Source organism: Corylus avellana, chromosome ca1 (assembly GCF_901000735.1).
Source record: "Corylus avellana chromosome ca1, CavTom2PMs-1.0".
Taxonomy (NCBI): Eukaryota; Viridiplantae; Streptophyta; class Magnoliopsida; order Fagales; family Betulaceae; genus Corylus; species Corylus avellana.
The window spans coordinates 38,684,441-38,702,587 of record NC_081541.1 but is presented as its reverse complement, the minus strand read 5'-3'; the positions used below and the strand labels follow the sequence as shown (position 1 = coordinate 38,702,587).

Sequence of the window (18,147 nt, the reverse complement as noted above, 5' to 3'; positions counted from 1 at the left end):
CTTTAGTTCTTGTAAACCACTGCTACCACTATGTCTGGAATGAGAATCTGAGTGAACAAAAAATGTTGATAACGTGTGAAGATTAGTCAGTTGCTCCAATCCAAGTGGCATATAAGTTAAGCCACATCCATCTATCTCAAGATGCATAAGGTTGACTAATTTTTTAATGTCTCTTGGCAATTCTTTTAGTGACCAACAATTGGAGAGTCTTAGTGTTTGCAAATTTTGCAAATTGGTTATAGAATCAGGCAACTTCTTCATAATTTTGTTTCCAGATAGATCAAGATACCTTAAATGCTTCAACTTCCCGATAGAGCTTAAATTTGGCAAACTATCAAAAGTAGAATAAACTGTAAAATCATGATGCAAATCCAACACGCGTAAGAACTTGGAACTCGAAAAAGTTGAATCACAATCAATATTATCCTCGACTGACAATCCAAAGCAAAGAAATGTTCGCATCCTATTTGCTTTACACAATAAAGTTGGAACTCCACGTGAAATATTTATACCGTAAGCAACTGATACATGACGAGCTTTCTCATCAATGTTTCTCTTCTTATCATCTAATGTGGTGATCCACGATCCTGCCACTGATGTGGCAAGATCATGCATGAGGTCATGCATTTTGCATTCAATTACATTACCAAACTCATCCATCTTAGCTTCTTGAAAGAATGATCTCAAAAGTAAATCCATAAAATATTCATTACCAACATCTTCCAAGCATTGATTTTGATCATCAGATGACTTAACAAACCCATGTGCTATCCAAAGCTTAATAAGTGTTGATATATCAATCTTGTAATCCTTTGGAAACAAACTACAAAAAGCAAAGCAGTACTTCAAGTGTGATGGAAGATAATCATAACTCAGCTTAAGCGTCGGTAAGATGTCATTTTCTTTTTGAGTTATTTTTGGGAGTTCATTATTCTTAAAAGTCAACCACTCTGTTTCTGAAGTTTTAGAGTACAATAAGCTTCCCATTGTCCTTATAGCGAGAGGGACACCTGCACACTTTTTTACAATCTCCCTCCCACTTTCCACGATGATTGAATTTTTCGGCTCTTGTCCTTTCTCAAATGCAGTCTGCTTAAATAAAAACCATGATGCAGGCTCATTTAAACCACTTAATAAATGTGGTTTAATTGTGTGGGTAATATTTGCAACCTTTTCACTGCGTGTAGTTACTAATATTTTACTGCCTCTTGCACCACCCATCAACAATTCTTTCAACTTAAGCCACTGGTTAATATCCTCACTCCACACATCATCCAGAACGAGTAAGAATTTCTTTTCATCAATATTTTTTCGAAGTTCTTTAACCAAAGTATTCATTGCAAGCTTTTTTGTTTTTTTATTTGTTGCAGATTCTAAGATTTTTTCAACAATGATTTTAACATCAAAGTTATCGGAGACACAAACCCACATTTTTAGCTCAAAATGCTTTTCAATCTCCTTACTAGTGAATATGAGTTGAGCTAGTGTAGTCTTTCCTAATCCCCCGATGCCAACAATTGGAAGGATTGAAACATTCTCTTTGACACTAGAGTCCATCAGATGGCTTATAACTGCCTTCTTATCACACTCTCGACCAATAATTGCTTCAGCTTGTACAAAAGAATGAGTGTTATCCCTCTTCTTATTCATGACTGGTGTCTCTTTAGTGCGCAACTTTAAGTTGAAATTCATTGCGTCTGCATTAATAGCATCTAACCTCTTTCTTATCACCTTAATCTTATGGCCCATTTTAAGAGCATATAAAAGCTGGTTTGATTTGGAAAAGAAGATGCATACCTGTAACATCCAACCCTAAAAAGTAGGTTAATCTAGTTTACATGCATCAAACTCATTAATGTGACATTACTAATATTATTAATTTTATTATTCAAAAAAAAAAAAAAAAAAAAACAAGAAGCGTAGATATAATGGAACCCTAGCAGCATGTTGCATGGTTTTACAGGATTTTAATTCTAAGTGTTTTATTTTTATCCAAGTCCTACTTCGAGAAGTAAATTGTAGGTGTTTAATTGTTAGAAATTATTTTGAAATAAATTTTACCCTAACTGCAAGGGGTATTTTTGTCCAAACTTTAATTTTAAGCCCTAACTGAAATCCTAATGAAACTTGGAATAAAACCCTAATCCTTTTTTAATTAGAAGAGAGAAACTCTAACCTTAAACAAACTGTATTCGATCGACCCTATAGTCCCCTCACTTTTTTTCTTTCTTTCGAGATTTTAGGTAAAAATATACTTTTAACCCCTTAATTTACCACCACTTTTGTACTTATGCTATCAAAATTTCAAAATGACATTTGGACCCCTTAAACTACTCTCCTATGTCAAATAAGTTACAATGGTATCAACTATCAATTGGTGTCAAAATAGACCGAAAAGCAATCATGCGTGCTACGTATGACTACTTTTAAATATTTATTACCAAAATATCCCTAAAAATTATTAAAAATTAAAAACCAAAACAAAATGAAAATAAATAAATAAGTAAAGTTTTGAACTGAGTTAAAAAAATAAATAAATAAATAAGGAAAAAATATAAAAAAGCCCCCTAAACTACTAACTGTTTTCGATTTAACCCCCTAATGTTCCAAAAGTGATAAAGTAGCCCCCCAAACTACCAAATTATTGCATTTTGGTCACTCTGTTAGTCAAAACCGTCAGTTTGGACGAAAATTCAAAACGACGTCATTTTGTTGGAGGGCTACTTTATCACTTTCTGAACATTAGGGGGCTAAAATGAAAACGACTGGTAGTTTGGGGGGCTTTTTAATATTTTTCCCAAAAAAAAAAAAAAAAATTCATAAAAGGGCATTGTAATAACTTACCCATAACAAAACAATGTCGTTTTGCAGTTTCCGTCCAAATTGATGGTTATGATTAATGGAGTGGCCAAAATGCAATAGTTTGGTAGTTTGGAGGGCTACTTTATTACTTTTAGAACATTAGGGGGCTAAATCGAAAACGGTTGGTAGTTTGGGGGGCTTTTTTATATTTTTCTCAACAAAAAAAAATGGAAACAAAACGCTACCAAAATCCAAAAGGGGTGGTCGAACCACACCCTACCCATTTCTTTTTTAGAAGTTGTTTTTTTTTTTGAAATATTTTTAATTTTTATTTTTTTTTATCTATTTCTTTTACATAATTTCATTTTTTGTTTATTTGATTTTTATTTATTTATTAAATAAATCAAGGGTATTTTTGGAAGTTAAATGAAAAAATCTCCATGTGCACTTCACATGACTGCATTCGGTCTATTTTGACCCCAATTATTAACAAAGTGGCTTATTTCATATCGGATGATAGTTTAAGAGGGTTAAATGTCACTTTTTCGAGTTTAGTGGTATAAGTATAAAAATAATGCTAATTCAGAGAGTTAAAGTGTATTTTCTCCAAACACCTATTCGGCTACCCTCTATTTTCTCAAGAAAACTTCATACTTCTCTCCAAGATTTCATACCACATGGCCAAGGGAATTCAAGCAACAAGTTTTCTCATCAATCTCTTGTGTGAGTATTTCAATTTTCTTGAGCTATTTATGCAAGTTTAATGTTTTAGTTTTAGTTTATTAAGCTTATGTAAGTTTATATAATTATATCAATTATGTGATTTTGTATGAAATGGCTATGGTTGTGTTTTTAGTTGATAATATGCATGACAAACATTAGAGACACAAATGACAAAACTTTGTCAGATTATCATGATTTAACATGAGCTCGGCCATGGCAAAGTCTTGCAATGCGGGAAATTTCATATGAATATCTCCAAACAAACTTTAGGACTAATTATTAATTATAACTATGTATTTAAAGGAAGATCAGTTTTAAATGATGTAAATTTCCGCCAAAAAAAAAAAAATCTAAGAAAAGATACTGATTTGAATTTACTTTCAGAAAATTTGTTAGACATGTTAGAGAAGTGTGTTTGATCCATTGTAATTAGATTATGGGCCTCAAAAGGTGTTTTAGGATAATTAAGCCAAAAACTAGCATGGTATGTTTTTTTTAAGTCCGTTTAAGTTGTATATAGCTTTAGCATTGAGAAACTAGTTAGGAGAAGATGCAACTAATTAAGTGGGAGGCAATTCCCCAACTTAAAACTCAGAAAATTAGTTTTAAAATTTTTGACAATCTTCTTAAGTAAACATAGGAAGATAAATTATTTTCTAACTAAAAATGGTTTTACAAATCATTAAATAGAAATAAAAGGTATTTGCATGGAGCTGATATTTATTTAAAGTAAAATTAATGTTTATTTTCAGAGTAAAACCCCAAGAAAAAGGGGTTTAATCAAGATTAAGCCCTAAGCCTCTTTCTAACAAAGAAATATTTTTTATAATTAGGAGGAAAAGCCAGGAAGGGTCAATGATTATGACCAACTAGGGTTAGTACGATTAGAATGTAAAGTTAAGGCTAACATGTCTAAACTCTGTGGCTTAGGTAGTCTGGCCTTATTTGTGATGCTCCAACATTTCAACACCCGAAAAGAAATACAACCATTCGAAAGAAAAAACAAAAAAAAAAAAAAAAAAACATTTTTGTTAAACACTTTCATAATGTAACGGTTACTTGCGATGGTTTTAAAACCTTTTTATTTAAAAAGCAACAAAAAAAAAAAAAAAATCAACTTTTAGCTTATGGCCAAACGTTTGATGAGGGAACACCGAACGTTCGACGTTAACCCTTAGCACGAACGTTCAAGACTGGACCATACCGAACGTTCGACCTGCAACCCTAGAGCCGTAGGGTAATAGTACATTGAACATTCGAGCATAATATTGAACGTTCAATGACAGTCTGAAAAGCAAGTTTAACTCATTATCCACTTTTTCAGCGTGCTACATGCCCTTTCCCTTATAAATACCCCTCTCCTCCGCCCTTCAGTCTTCATTCCTCACTCCCACACCCCATCAACCCTAAACACTTCATGTTTTCTTAGGGTTGCATGTTGTTATGGTTTACTATGTTTTATGAACCTATTAAAGATTTGTTATGTGCTGGTTTAGACATAGGAGCCTTGCATTATATTTTTGTTTTAAAAATTATAAAAATAAATGAAATAAATTTTTTATTAAAAAAATCGATTTTTTTTACTATTTTTTTCTTATAAAAAGGAATTTGGTTTTTTTTTTTTTAATTTTTATATTTGGCCACCCCTTGGATTATATATATTTATTTATTTATTTAGTTTTAGTATTTTTTTTTTATTTTACTAAGGGTAATTTTGTCATTGGGGGAAATATTGACCATGTTTTTGTAGTTTGAGGGACATTATCAGTTGGGTAGTAATTTGAAGGGGGTATGCGACTTTCTCCTATATTTTTTTTATAACTACTATGTAAAATTTATGCATAAGTAGATGGGGGAGATGAATGCCATGTTATGTTTCATTCCACTCTATTTTCATAATGTGTTGAAGGGCAAAAGAGAGAGAATTTTAAGAACTCTTATGAATTTATATTTTATGACTTTACTTCTCGACATTTAAGTTTAATAAAGTTTTGGAAAAACTTCATAAAACTCTTTGAACTCCGACTCCTTTTGACCCCACCCTCCCGAAATTTAAAAACTCTCAATTAAGGGTATCGAACTTTCAATTTTTTTTCAATTACCCCATTCCGTTAAGATTTTATGTTAATTTTTGTCAAAATGCCTAAAATATCTCTATCTTTTTTTATAAAACAAAACAAAAAAATTGCAAAGATGTTGTAAAAATGTTTTTTTTTTTTTCTAACAAAAATAAACACCTGAATCTTTAAAAAAAAAATTTGTTTTATTTTTTTATAGTAAAAAACATGGGTATTTTGAAAATTTAGACAAGATTTAACAGAAAATTCTAACGGAATGTGGTAGTTGAAAGAAATTGAAAGTTCGATACTCATAATTGAGAGTTTTTAAACTTTAGAGAACTACTTTCAAAACGCATAAAAATTCATGGGAGTTTTGTGAAATTTCCCATGCATTTATTATGTTTAGTTAATATTATAATTCTCACAATTATAAAAAGAAAACATATATAGTTCCAACGGATTGAGAGTGTTACAGTACCTCTTTTGCCGTCTTATCACGGGTCATAATCTCTCTCCGCAGAGCTTCAATGGAGAAATCATCTAGCAAGTCGTCTGCATCATACATGGCATCCTCTAGCTTTTCCAGCCAATTTCTAACTGCATGACTCCCAACCTGTTGCTCCTCCGCATCCAGAAGCACAGCTTGAATTGTGAAAACTGTGCCCTTAAGCTTTTTAAGCTCATCTTTGAAACCCCAGAGCTGATTGATCTCTTTGAAAGCCAGAGGACTCAAATTCCCAAGGATCCCCTGAGCAATGTTGAAGAGAACTCCTGCCATTTCTTGGTCCTGAGTGAAGGAATGCTAATTAAAGATATGTGTTTTTGGTAAGTGATAGGAATTAAGGCGTAGGGTGGCCTATATATATATATATATATATATATATAACACCCCTTGCTTGCATGTTACACATGAAATATAGAAAACAAATTAAAAGGTGAATTAGGTTCTTGGCTTTTTGTTGAAGGATGTTAAGGATATAAATTCAGATAAGACAATGAATAGTTTCGACTTTTTTGGTTAATCAGTTAGTTGATTAATAGGTGGTCGGTTAATTGTCAGTTTCAAGTTTTTATGTTAAGATTTATCAACTTTCTTGTTACTATATAACCAATAAAGCATATCATTTATAAATTAAAAGAAAAAAGTAAATTCATGGAACATGGTCGACCAAAAAGACAATCACAAATCAATTAGACAAACACAATAAAGAAACCTATGGATAAAATTTAAAATTCACTTGAAAAATCGGTTAAGTTAATTAATTGACAAAAAAAAAATTCTACCACCTATCGGAACAAACCAATATCGAAATAGTATGTTTATTCCACCTACTGACCTCCAGAAGTCAGCTGTCGGTTGATGGCGGTCAATAGGCGGTAAACAGTTAATCTGTTCACCCCTAATGTAGCCTATAAGATTTTAACATGTGGATATAGAGAATATGCCGAACCATCTTAATCTTTGTGTCTTTCTATTTTTTTCTTTATTTATTATTATTTCACTTTATATTAATCATATTATGTGTTTCTATAAAGGAAGCCACCGAGCAGTCAAGTCGCCAAATGAGCATTTTCTTTAATCTCAAAATTATTATGACATTGTTATTTTTAAATGTAAAATTAAAAAAATAAATAAATAAAAAATAAAAAATAAAAAATAAAACTTACGAAGAAAAAGGAAGATTATACAAAACTCATGATCTTTTTTTTGGGTTGATTTTCTTGAATTCCTTAAGGTGTTGAAGTTGGTTTCCTCATTTTTTTTTTTCTTTTTTCCATCGTTTGTAAATACCTTTCTTGAATTCTTTCAAGTATTGGATTCTTTGCCCTTTCTTGATATCTACGAAATCGAAAAATTTCTCCCAAAAGAGATGTGTGGAATAGCGTGACAAATAACTTATCATGTGTGAAAATAAATAAATAAACAAATAAATAACTTGTCATGTGTTGTTGAGATTTGAACCTTTTTCTTTAATCTCAAAATCTTTATGATGTTGTTTTAAATGTAAATTTTTTTTTTAAAAAAAAAAAAAAAAAAAAAAAAAGAAAAGAAAACTTACGAAGAGAAAGGACGATTATGCAAAACTCATGATCATTAGCTATAACCTAATGATTAATTTGTACTCTTGTAATCTTTTATAAATATTCTTGTTTTCTTGTCATTGCTGAAGATCAGAAGATGCTTTCACTGTTTGGGATACTTTTCTTGAATTCCTTGAGGCGTTGAAGTTGCTTTCTTTATTCTTCTTCTTCTTTTTTCAATCGTTTGTAAATACTTTTCTTGAATTATTTCAAGTATTGGAATTCTTTGCCCTTTCTTGACATCTGTTGATGATGATGCGAAAATATGAGCGGAAACAATATAAAAAAGGAATACAAAGAAGTATAGTAATTAAATCCCATTGATTTGATTACAATCTCAATATTTGATTACAATCAACTCATAAATAGAAAATATTTGATATCAACATAATTGTGGAATATATGAAAAATAGAAAATACAAGGTAGAATATTTTGAAACCTTGAGTTTGAAATCTGAAACAATGATAACGGAGATGGCGGACGCTAGGAACGAGCCGTAGATGGTTATGACTGCCGGAGGAGATAGAGACTGGTGGGCGGCCAGCGACGGCAGCAAGTGGTTGGTGAATGCAGATTCAAAATGGCCGACAATGGGTCAAGACTGACAATGGCAAGTAACCAGTTGTGGTACCGGTTATAAGCATTTAGAAGTCTAATTAATGATCGGGTAACCGAATTTTTTTATTATATATATATATATATATATATATATATATATATTAAATTTTATTAAACTACTTTAAAAATGTAGGTCCAGCCGTAGATCCATTGTCATCAACATCCACTTTTGAATTTGTAATTTTTTTTTATGTTTTGGATTTGTAATGTTTTTTTAATGGAAGCCTTGTAGAGGAAACTAGTTTTAGATTGATTTTGGATTTGTAATTGTTTTGAATTATGAATTTACATATACAATTCTTTTATCACTTTTTCTTTTTTTCTTTTTTTTCTTTTTTTAAGTGAAATCTCATTCATTCAATCATTCAAAAAGTATCAAAGATTACAACATTTGGCATGTACAATTTCATTGAGAATATTCTTTCATCCATATTTCCTCCATTGATGTCTTGAGCACCCCCTTTGCTAACAAATGTGTTACCATATTTGCTTCCTTTTTTGTAGGCATCACGACCCAAGATTGGAAACTATGCAAAACAATATTTGCATCTTCAATCGGCGTACCGTAACTCTGGCACAATTGGTCTTTCGACTGAAAAGCATAAACAATCTCTAGAGCATCACCTTCCAAAATAACATTACGTGGGCCGAGATCTCAACCAAACAATACTGCCTTCCAAGCCGGATAAGTCTTAGCCATTGTTGGATTGATGATATACAGAAAAGACATTTGAGATATGAGATATGAGATATGAGATAAATAACAAATAAATAATGGTATTAATACTTTAGTAGTTTAAATTAACAATATATTATGTAATATGAACATTGTTTCTCATTTGAATTAACAAATTTGAAGTTTTATAATTAAAAAAATTATGAAATTGTTTATGAAAACAGGTTTATAACCGGTCTTCAATAACCGCATAATTGCCAGTAGCGGTTAAATGTAGGCCTAGCGGTTGCGGTTATTTAAAAAGGAATAATTGCCTAAACCGGTTGCACTTACGGTTATAAGGAAATAACTGATACTGCAACTAGTTGTACACCTCTAATATTCATGCATTGACACGATCCGAATTCGACACGCGAACATGAATTGCTACCCATACTAAAGAGGTGGTTTAATCACCCCAAAACATTTTTTTTTTCTTTTCATTTTGTATTATTGTAATGATTAAAAAGAAGGGAAATTATATACTCACTTCTAACTACCATGCAATTTACAATATCTTATCGAACTTTCAATTGATACAATGCCCCTCCAAAATACAATTGATGTTGCAAGGTACTCCATCCCCATAAAAATAAATAAATAAATAAATAATAAAATAAAATTCCCAAAATGACAGTTTGCTAGATAGTGCAAATCTTTTATTTTTAGGGTTGACAATTTTTGACACAACTCGTAAACTCGACACGAGTTCAATACGAAATTAAATGGTTATGACTGAGGAGTTTGACCCCGTTAATTAAATGAGTCAGGTTAGTGCTGACCTATATAGTCTTATATCCATGTTTTGACACGATTCGAATCTAACACGCGACATAGATAATGACATGCAATTTTTGATATGAATCGCAAACTTGACACAAACCCAATACAAAATTAGAGAGTTAGGATTAAGGGGTTTGACTCATTTAATGAAATGGGTCGGATTAAAGTTAACATATACAGTCTTACATCTATATTTCGACACGACTTAAACCTGACATACGACATAATGACATGCAATTTTTGATAGGACTCTTGAACTCAACACGAATTGAATACAAAATTAGAGGGTTAAGGTTGAAGGGTTTGATTCGTTTAATTAAATGGGTCATGTTATAATTGACCTATATATACACATGTCTCGACACGACCAAACCCAACATGGGAATTCGAATTGCTACCCCCTACTTTTTTGTCTCAAAGTGATGGGAATTTTGAAATTATTATTAGATTCGGTATATTGGAGCGGTATATGAACTTACAAATAAAAATAAAATAAAAAATAAAAAAGCATTGCATCCGTCCAATTCGAATTGCAAAACCTCTCTATTCTTGCTCTGTTCCAAGTCCACGCCACTGTTCTCATTTACGATGAGTCAACTCGCGGTCCCCAGGAGCGAGTCGACTCACCAGAGGCTCTACGAATTCGCCAGAACCGGCCTCGTCAAGATCTTCGCCCCCCCCTACGCCACGGTGTGCGAGTTGTATTGTGGAGGAGGATTGGACGCTGACAAGTGGGACGATGCCCAAATCGGCCACTACATGGGAATCGGTATCCAAGTTTTTTTTTTTTTCTCTCAGATTTTGGGTTTTGGGTCTGGTTATTCAGCTTTTATTGCAAGTGAAAATTTGATAATCCTGTAGATGTTTCGTCATCTGGAATAACCCAAATAAGAGAAGCTTGGCAGAGCCTGAGGAAGGCTTACACTGCTGAGTTCTTTGAGCTTGACCCTTGCTTGGTGAGTGCTTTCTTTCATTCTTTCTTTCTTTTTTGGTGTGCTAATCTTTCATTTTGTCTTGTTTTTATGTGTTAATATTTTAATGGGTTGCTAGTATTTGTTTTGATAGCTCTATTGCTATGAATTATTGGGTTGTAGTGCTGGAATACTGCATTTGGTAATTGGAAGATATTTAATCGATCAAGGCATTTGCTAGTTGTAAGATAATCATTATCCAATATGTCCACTATAGATGATCGTACAAATTCCTTTTGGGGTTACCCTGAGAAAAGTGTTATTCTTTAGTGTGCCTCTAAAATGATGGTAGTGAGTGAGATGTCTTCTGGCACTTTTATTGTCAATATGCAAAGGCTGTAAATGAGTGCATCAAATGATGATTTTGCAATTACAATGAAGTTAAGTCGGCCTTGCAATTAGCTGGGAGATTACTAATTAGGCAAGCCATTGCATAGGCCAATGTGATTTTGATGGCATTGAACATCATTTTCCAACGGTGTTTCCGTCGGCTCTAGAAGCCTTTATACATAGCTCTTAATTCATTACCATTTTGTTTGATAACAAACATTGTTTCAACAAATAAAGATACGGAGCCAAGTTAATTGTTTACTTTTGGGCCTACTCTCGTCTTAATCAAACCTTGCTGTTTGTGACAGCTTTGCTTAAGTCAGCCTGATATAGACATTTTTTTTTTTTAAGTAATCGAAATTTCATCGAAAAGCAAAGTCGTAACCCAGTTACACAAGAAGTATACAAGAGAGAAAGGAGAAAAAAGAACAAAATCATAAAAAGTAACCACATTAGGAAAAACATGAAAGATCTTTTTTCTTTTTCTTTTTTTGCTTTTTCACCTTCTCTGTATAGAGCTCAAGTTTTTTTTTTTTTTTTTTTCAAAAAAAAAAAAATTTCTTAAGTGGGCTTATTAATGTTCTATAAGGCGTATGAGTCTTTGCCACAAAAGATCTATTAATCATACAAATTTCATACATATAAAGTTTATATGTATTTTTGTTGGGACTTTGGTCCTTCTAATCTGAATTCAGGCAGTCCCCCACTTCCCCTCCTTACTTGACAGTGTATTGCTTTGGCAGGAAAATATAGAGATGCATTTGCAGGAGAAGACCAATCAGGCTGATGTAGTGTGCTGCTTGCAGCATTTGCAGGTTTTCTATTTGTTTTCCTCATCGTCTCTGTTTTTCTCTCTCATGGTTCTGTACTTCCCTTCAGAGTATCAGATTCCAAATCTTAGAAGCATTTATACATGCAGTTGTGCTTCGAAACTGAAGAGAGAGCAAGGAAACTTCTACAAAATGTGTCGTTGTTGCTGAAACCGGGGGGTTATTTTTTTGGTATTACTCCTGACTCATCTACAATATGGTATGAAATGGTGATTGTTGTAGACCTATTGTTCTTGGAGTTATTTGTTAATTTCATTGGGATTTATGTGCATTCTTATTTCTATGTATTCAGATAAATAGTTGGTGCTTTCATTTGTTTATCACAATTTGATGATTTTCTTAATTGTTTATGTATATTGGTAGCTTTTCTTGGTACTGAAACTAAGATAATGGGGCCTGCATCTAGTCACTGCTCACTCTCTCTCTCCTTCAGTTGATTTGGTATCCTGGACTGAGGTTGATGCTTTAACCAAATTATTATGGACAACTTTAAGTTGATTTCGATTTCTATATATATAACCATAGACATGTTCTTGGCTTGCCATTTGAATTAGAAAGATTCCGTATTGGAATTACCAAACATTTGTAATTTCATTTTATTTAACATGTTAGGTATTGAGGCAATTTTCAGGTCAAGTCTGAGATTGTCAACCTTCAACTTCTTTGAAGGAAAACAAAACTTTCTTTGCAGTGATTGACACTATCTCTGGCTGTGTATTAATTCAGTCCTTTAACATTGCTGTTTGAGCCAGGACTCCTCTAGCTTTGAGCTCAGGTTTCTATGACTTTTCTTCTATTCATGACATTACTAATTTCTGATCATGGTGATCAATGTTGTATGAGATCTTTCTTATGATAAAATGAGAGCTGTACTACCAATATTAACATTACGGCTATGCAGGGCAAAGTACCAGAAGAATGTTGAAGCATACCACAACAAAAGTAGCAGCATGAAGCCAAACATTGTTCCCAATTGCATTCGATCAGAGAGCTACATGATCACCTTTGAAGTTGAGGAAGAAAAGTATGTGTGAATTTTATATCTCATGCACGTTTGCTTGTTCCTTATTTTCACTTATTCCAATTAAATATACTGTACATTTCTAGGTTCCCGTTATTTGGAAAGAAATACCAGCTGAAATTTGCCAGTGATATTTCTGCTGAAACCCATTGCCTGGTTCATTTTCCAAGTTTCATCAGGTTTGTTTCTAGCTTATGATTTGTGAAAGAATTGACACTGGTTATAGGTTTTTTGGCTTGGTTAGTGCGATGTCAATACCACTTTCTGGTCCAACCATGTTACCAAAATTACCCATGTCGATGTTTGAAAGCTTTCATAGCAAGGTATCTATTTTGGTTCTATACTTTGTTCAATCCTATAAACTGCCATAAATCCTTTCTGCCTCCAAAGTGAGTGCAGATTAGGCAGGATTTAAGTTTAGAACTTTGGTTGGAACGGGTGTGTTTAAAAGTGGAGGGTGCTAATTACAGTCCACTATGGATCACCAACATATCATTGAGCTTCTCCCCTTTTCTGTAGATTCTTCTAATTGTTAGGTTTAAAGACTTCAAGTTTGGCTTTTTTTGTTTGGTATTCTCATATTTCTTTGGGTTGCTGGAAGTGAAATGGTTTTATTATTTGAAATGCTCTCTAGCTTTGATGTTGGCTCGGAAATGTTCTAATGATCAACTTCTCTGATATGCAATTCAGGTTGGCAAGAGAAGCTGGTCTTGAGTATGTCGAAATGCAAAACTTAACTGAATTTTATGATGACAACAGGTTTGCGGATTTGTCTTTTTGTCTTTAATTCCTTGCAAATTTCTGAAAGGAACTAAAATATGAATGGTCCCTCCACTATAAATTTACTTTGCGTAGTTGTCATTGCCGTTGTTTGATCGAGTAAATCTTATTATTCATTGTCCTTATTCGGTTGTCGCCAAAAGAGCCCAATTCGCAGGCATGCTATTGAATTCCGGTCCAAACCTTGTTGATCTAAGAGGGAGACTGCTTCCTCGATCGTATGATGTGTTAGGTGATGCAGTCACACTCCATTATCTACTCTGCAACCTTCCCCTTTACCATTTATCATTTGCTACTTCCCCGTTCAGCAGTTTACTAATGGGTTCTTTTGGCATTTCCCTTTTACAGGTCTTTATACCACTTTTATATTTCAAAAGCCAGATCCAGATGTTGCCCCCCCAATAATGACCCCTTTATTGCAGGAGAGTAGTTACAATCATGATGAGGCAAGTATTTCTAATATTTATCGAAGGCTATATAATAAGAGCATCATGTAAAAGGCATAATGTCATGTTCTCTTCCCATATCCAAACCCGAGAATGACTTCTTTAAACCGAGTTAGAAGGAAATCTTGAGGTTATTTCGATCTGATTGTAGTGATGGACTCTCAAATAGTCTCTCTTTATAGCGTTTGCTCGTCTGATGCAGAAAATCAATGTCTCTGTTTGGCCTGATAATCTTTTTCCTATTTCCCCAATAATTTATTTATTTGCTTTGATGTTGTAGAGAGAGTGGCAGGGGAGTGGCTGGAGAGATGATGAGAAGAGTGGACACATAGAGCCACCTGTTTCCCTAGGCAAGATTAACGACCAGAAAGGAATTTTGGGTCCCGGCCCGGCGGATTTACGTTTTTCAGAGGCACTTTGAGCAGAATGGGTTGAAGACAAGCAAGAGGGATGTGGATAGCAAAGGGAAGCAGCAGGATGTGGTATTGGGGAGGTCCATCTCATTAGTGGGTCAATTCTAGTTTTGATTAGATTCATTTTTATGTGTAGGTTGTATATTCAAATTAAAGCTGAATGAATGTGAAATGGGTGGCCTAATTTCCATTTTGTTTTCCATTGAGGAGCTGCAAGTATTTTAGGCTTGTGGCCATTTAGTGAATTCTGGTCTATTCTCTATCATTCCCAAGGGTGCCATTTCAGTAAGGACCAACACCCATTCTCGATTCTCAATTATCTGTCTTTATATACTGTTATGTTTTCCTTGACCATTTGAAGTATTTTTCAAGAACGTGGCAGAACCCCAAGGATTTGGCTTAAGTGGTGAAGGCCTTAAACTTAGTGGCATCCTCATCAGAAGGTTTGAATCTCTTAGAGTGCAAACAATTCCCAAGGGCCATGTTCACGGCAAAACCGAGTTCTACCTTATCCATGTTGGGGGCGGGAGGTGCCTTGCACAGGTCTAGAGTTTGTCTTTCAGGAATGGGCGCACAAAGTGGCTATACCTTATAGAGGTTTCTAATCATAAAAATATAAATAAAGTGGCAATATTATCCTTCCATAGTGTTGGTTTCGATTTCAATCTAGGAAAAAAATCAAATTCAGCTCCTAAGTTTTCATGTGATTTTAGTTAAGTCCTCAAGTTTTAATTTCGAGAATTAGATACTTAGTTTTCCCTTGGTTTAAAATAGGTCATTTCATCAACTTATCATCCAATATAATTAACAAATGATATGTCATGTCAGACCAATTAATTAATGTCATATGGCTTTTGTTTGACATGTTACATGTCAACTATACGTGTCATGTGACTTAATTACTTAAAATTATAAAATTTATAATTTAATGTAATTGTGCCACGTAACATGTACAATTGGCACAAGACATATTAAATGAGAGTTACATGACGTTAATTGATTGCTTTGACGTGGCGTGCTATTAATTCATGAGACGATACAATGACAGAAAGACCTATTTAAAATCAAAGGAAAACTTAAGGATCTAATTCTTAAAATTAAGAACCTAAGTATTAAATTAAAATCGCATAAAACCCTATGGACTAAATTTGATTTTTCATTTCTATATATCATGAACTTCCAAATTGTATAGCCAAAGGTTTTTTTATTATTATTATTATTTTTCCTAATCAAATGGCTACAAGGGTATAGCCAAAGGTTAATAATCTATATCATTGATTAATTAAAGTTTACCAATATTTGGTGAACCATAGAGAAATATTAAAAAAGGCAGTGAAAGGGTCGATGTATTTTTTGTCAATGCCAGTTGAAAGGCAAATGTTAAAAAACATAAATAAATAAAAAGGAAAAAAGTATAAGCACGCCCAGTGGGACTCGAACCCACAATCGCCTGATTAGAAGTCAGACGCCTTATCCATTAGGCCATGGGCGCTTGTTGTTTATATGTCCCTACTAAAATATGAAGTATTTAATATTCCTCAATCGAATCGAGTGGACCAGTCTTCTTCCTCCGGTTTAAATAACCTGCCGGCTGTTCTCGGGTATCAGAATCGGAAGCTTATGTGATTTAAGAAGCTGCTTTTCACTTTCATTCTCCAATGAAGCCTGAAATCAATGGTTTTGAGTCCCACTGGCAGAGCTGAGAGAGTTCTCTCGCCTTCACGTCTTCTCGTTGGAATGAGACTACAATCGAAGCTTTCTTGAAGATCGTGACTACGATTGAGACATTTAAAAACTTGATCTTGAATAGTCTTTATGCTTGCGATTGAGACATTCTAAGACTTTTGTTAAAAAAACTTGATGCACATTCTCGTTGGAACAAGACCTTCGCTTCAATTTCTCAACTCTAGCAATAAATTTCCACTTAATCAACTCTAGACTTAAACCTTACAATTTATCTTGTTTTTGACACTCAATTTGCCAACTCTAAACCTAACACATTCACAAACACAACTTATTTATATTTCTTACTTTAGTAAACAAGTCAAGCTCACACTTATCTTTAGACCTTGATTAATGAAACAAGCCGACATTTTAACATTATATATATCCACAAACAGACCCAGGAACATGGGAATCCACATATCTAATGAATTCAACCTACCTCATGTTAGCTATAACAAAATATTAGTATAGATTCGTGAAGGAGTACATAACTTTAATCCTGATATTCATTTTGCATGAGAATATAGTAAACTAAACAAATCATATATATATATATAAAAGCCGAATCACTCTTTAAAGGTAGTCTAAAATTATGATACATGGCATAAACCCATTTTTTAAAAAAACTGAACTGGTTAAAATTAAATCGGTTCATGCGTTTTAAGTGAAAAACGGAGGGTTTGAAACTGTACATTTAGTATCACACTAGACTCTCACACTGACTTAGTCTCTATATATAACTCAACCATGCAAACAGGGTTTTCTCCGTTCTCCACCATCTCTTTTATCTCTGTCTCTCTTTCTTGCTTCTAGCCTCTAGGTTAGTTTTTCTATGTTATTTATTTATTTACTTTAATTCAATGTGTTATCTTTTTTTCATGGTTATTATATTCAGATTAATTCTTTATGCGTTTTGTATTAATTCTTTGTGTTTTTGCACAAACCACATTAAGAAGTGATCCTTAGGCAGTTGGAGTGTGTCTTTTCTTAAATTTTGGCACAAAAGCATCATATGGGCTCTTCCAAAAAAAGAAGAAGAAGAAAACACAAGGACACAAACCACGTTTTTAAATGAGGTTGATCACTGATGATCATGGTCTGGCAAAATGATTTTACTTCAAAGGATCGTCTGTCATGGCTCTTGGTCTTGGGCTTGCAGTAGGTTTCCTGGCTTTCCTCGATGTGCTTGGCCATGGAAAAGCCAGAATCAACTAACATTTTTTGATGTAGGAGAGTATGAAATTTCATTCCAACTTCAGATATACTATGGGTTTTAAGTACAATTGTCTCTAAAACCTACAACCACGTCCCTAAAAATATGGTTATGCACAAGCCATCTTTCCTGCCACACCTAAGGACCTAACCCACCAGGCCACCACACAGGTTGACTCCCTTTCACTAATATTTTCTACTCTCTTTTAGTTCATGACCACACACATTATCATCAAGCTTTCATATTTTCTACTCTCTTTTAGTTTCCATCAAGCCTAAAACGTAGGGGTTTTATGATAGCATAAAAATTTTAATATAATTCAAAGAATTCTATTAAAAATTTTACTTTTACTTCTTTTTTTTTTCATGTGATTATGTTTTTCCATTTTTGTTTTTTTCCCCTTAAATTTCATATTGATTTATATATTATTTTTTATTCAAATTGATTATTTTTATTTGGTAAATTTTACATTAAATTCAGGAAAATAATAGTGAAAGAGAGTTTCCTATTGTTATTTTCGTACTACGAATGACGGTTTTTTTTTTTTTATTGTTATTACATTTATGATTATTGAGTATTTTTTTTTCCTGTGTCCTAAAAGTAGTTCATGTTAAGTTATATATACTATTATGTT

General features: G+C 33.2%; 2 protein-coding genes and 1 non-coding gene across 3 annotated transcripts; 1 reads left to right on the top strand and 2 right to left on the bottom strand.

Moving 5' to 3' along the window:
- Positions 1–2: 2 nt before the first annotated feature.
- LOC132171760 (putative disease resistance protein RGA3) lies at positions 3–6,363 on the bottom strand. The gene is made up of 3 exons (XM_059583159.1): positions 6,064–6,363; positions 198–1,797; positions 3–34 (listed from the first exon to the last, which is right to left on the bottom strand). The coding sequence occupies exons 1-3, from the start codon at positions 6,361–6,363 to the stop codon at positions 3–5; spliced, it is 1,932 nt and encodes a 643-aa protein (XP_059439142.1).
- Positions 6,364–10,308: 3,945 nt separating this feature from the next.
- LOC132187142 (mRNA cap guanine-N7 methyltransferase 2) lies at positions 10,309–14,840 on the top strand. Its single transcript, XM_059601342.1, has 10 exons — positions 10,309–10,553; positions 10,646–10,740; positions 11,829–11,900; positions 12,005–12,114; positions 12,817–12,939; positions 13,023–13,115; positions 13,627–13,695; positions 13,860–13,948; positions 14,065–14,162; positions 14,443–14,840. The coding sequence occupies exons 1-10, from the start codon at positions 10,373–10,375 to the stop codon at positions 14,581–14,583; spliced, it is 1,071 nt and encodes a 356-aa protein (XP_059457325.1). The 5' UTR covers positions 10,309–10,372; the 3' UTR covers positions 14,584–14,840.
- A 1,154-nt stretch (positions 14,841–15,994) lies between these two features.
- On the bottom strand, positions 15,995–16,067 carry TRNAR-UCU (transfer RNA arginine (anticodon UCU)). The gene has a single exon. It is a non-coding gene; the product is annotated as a tRNA-Arg (tRNA).
- Positions 16,068–18,147: the final 2,080 nt, after the last annotated feature.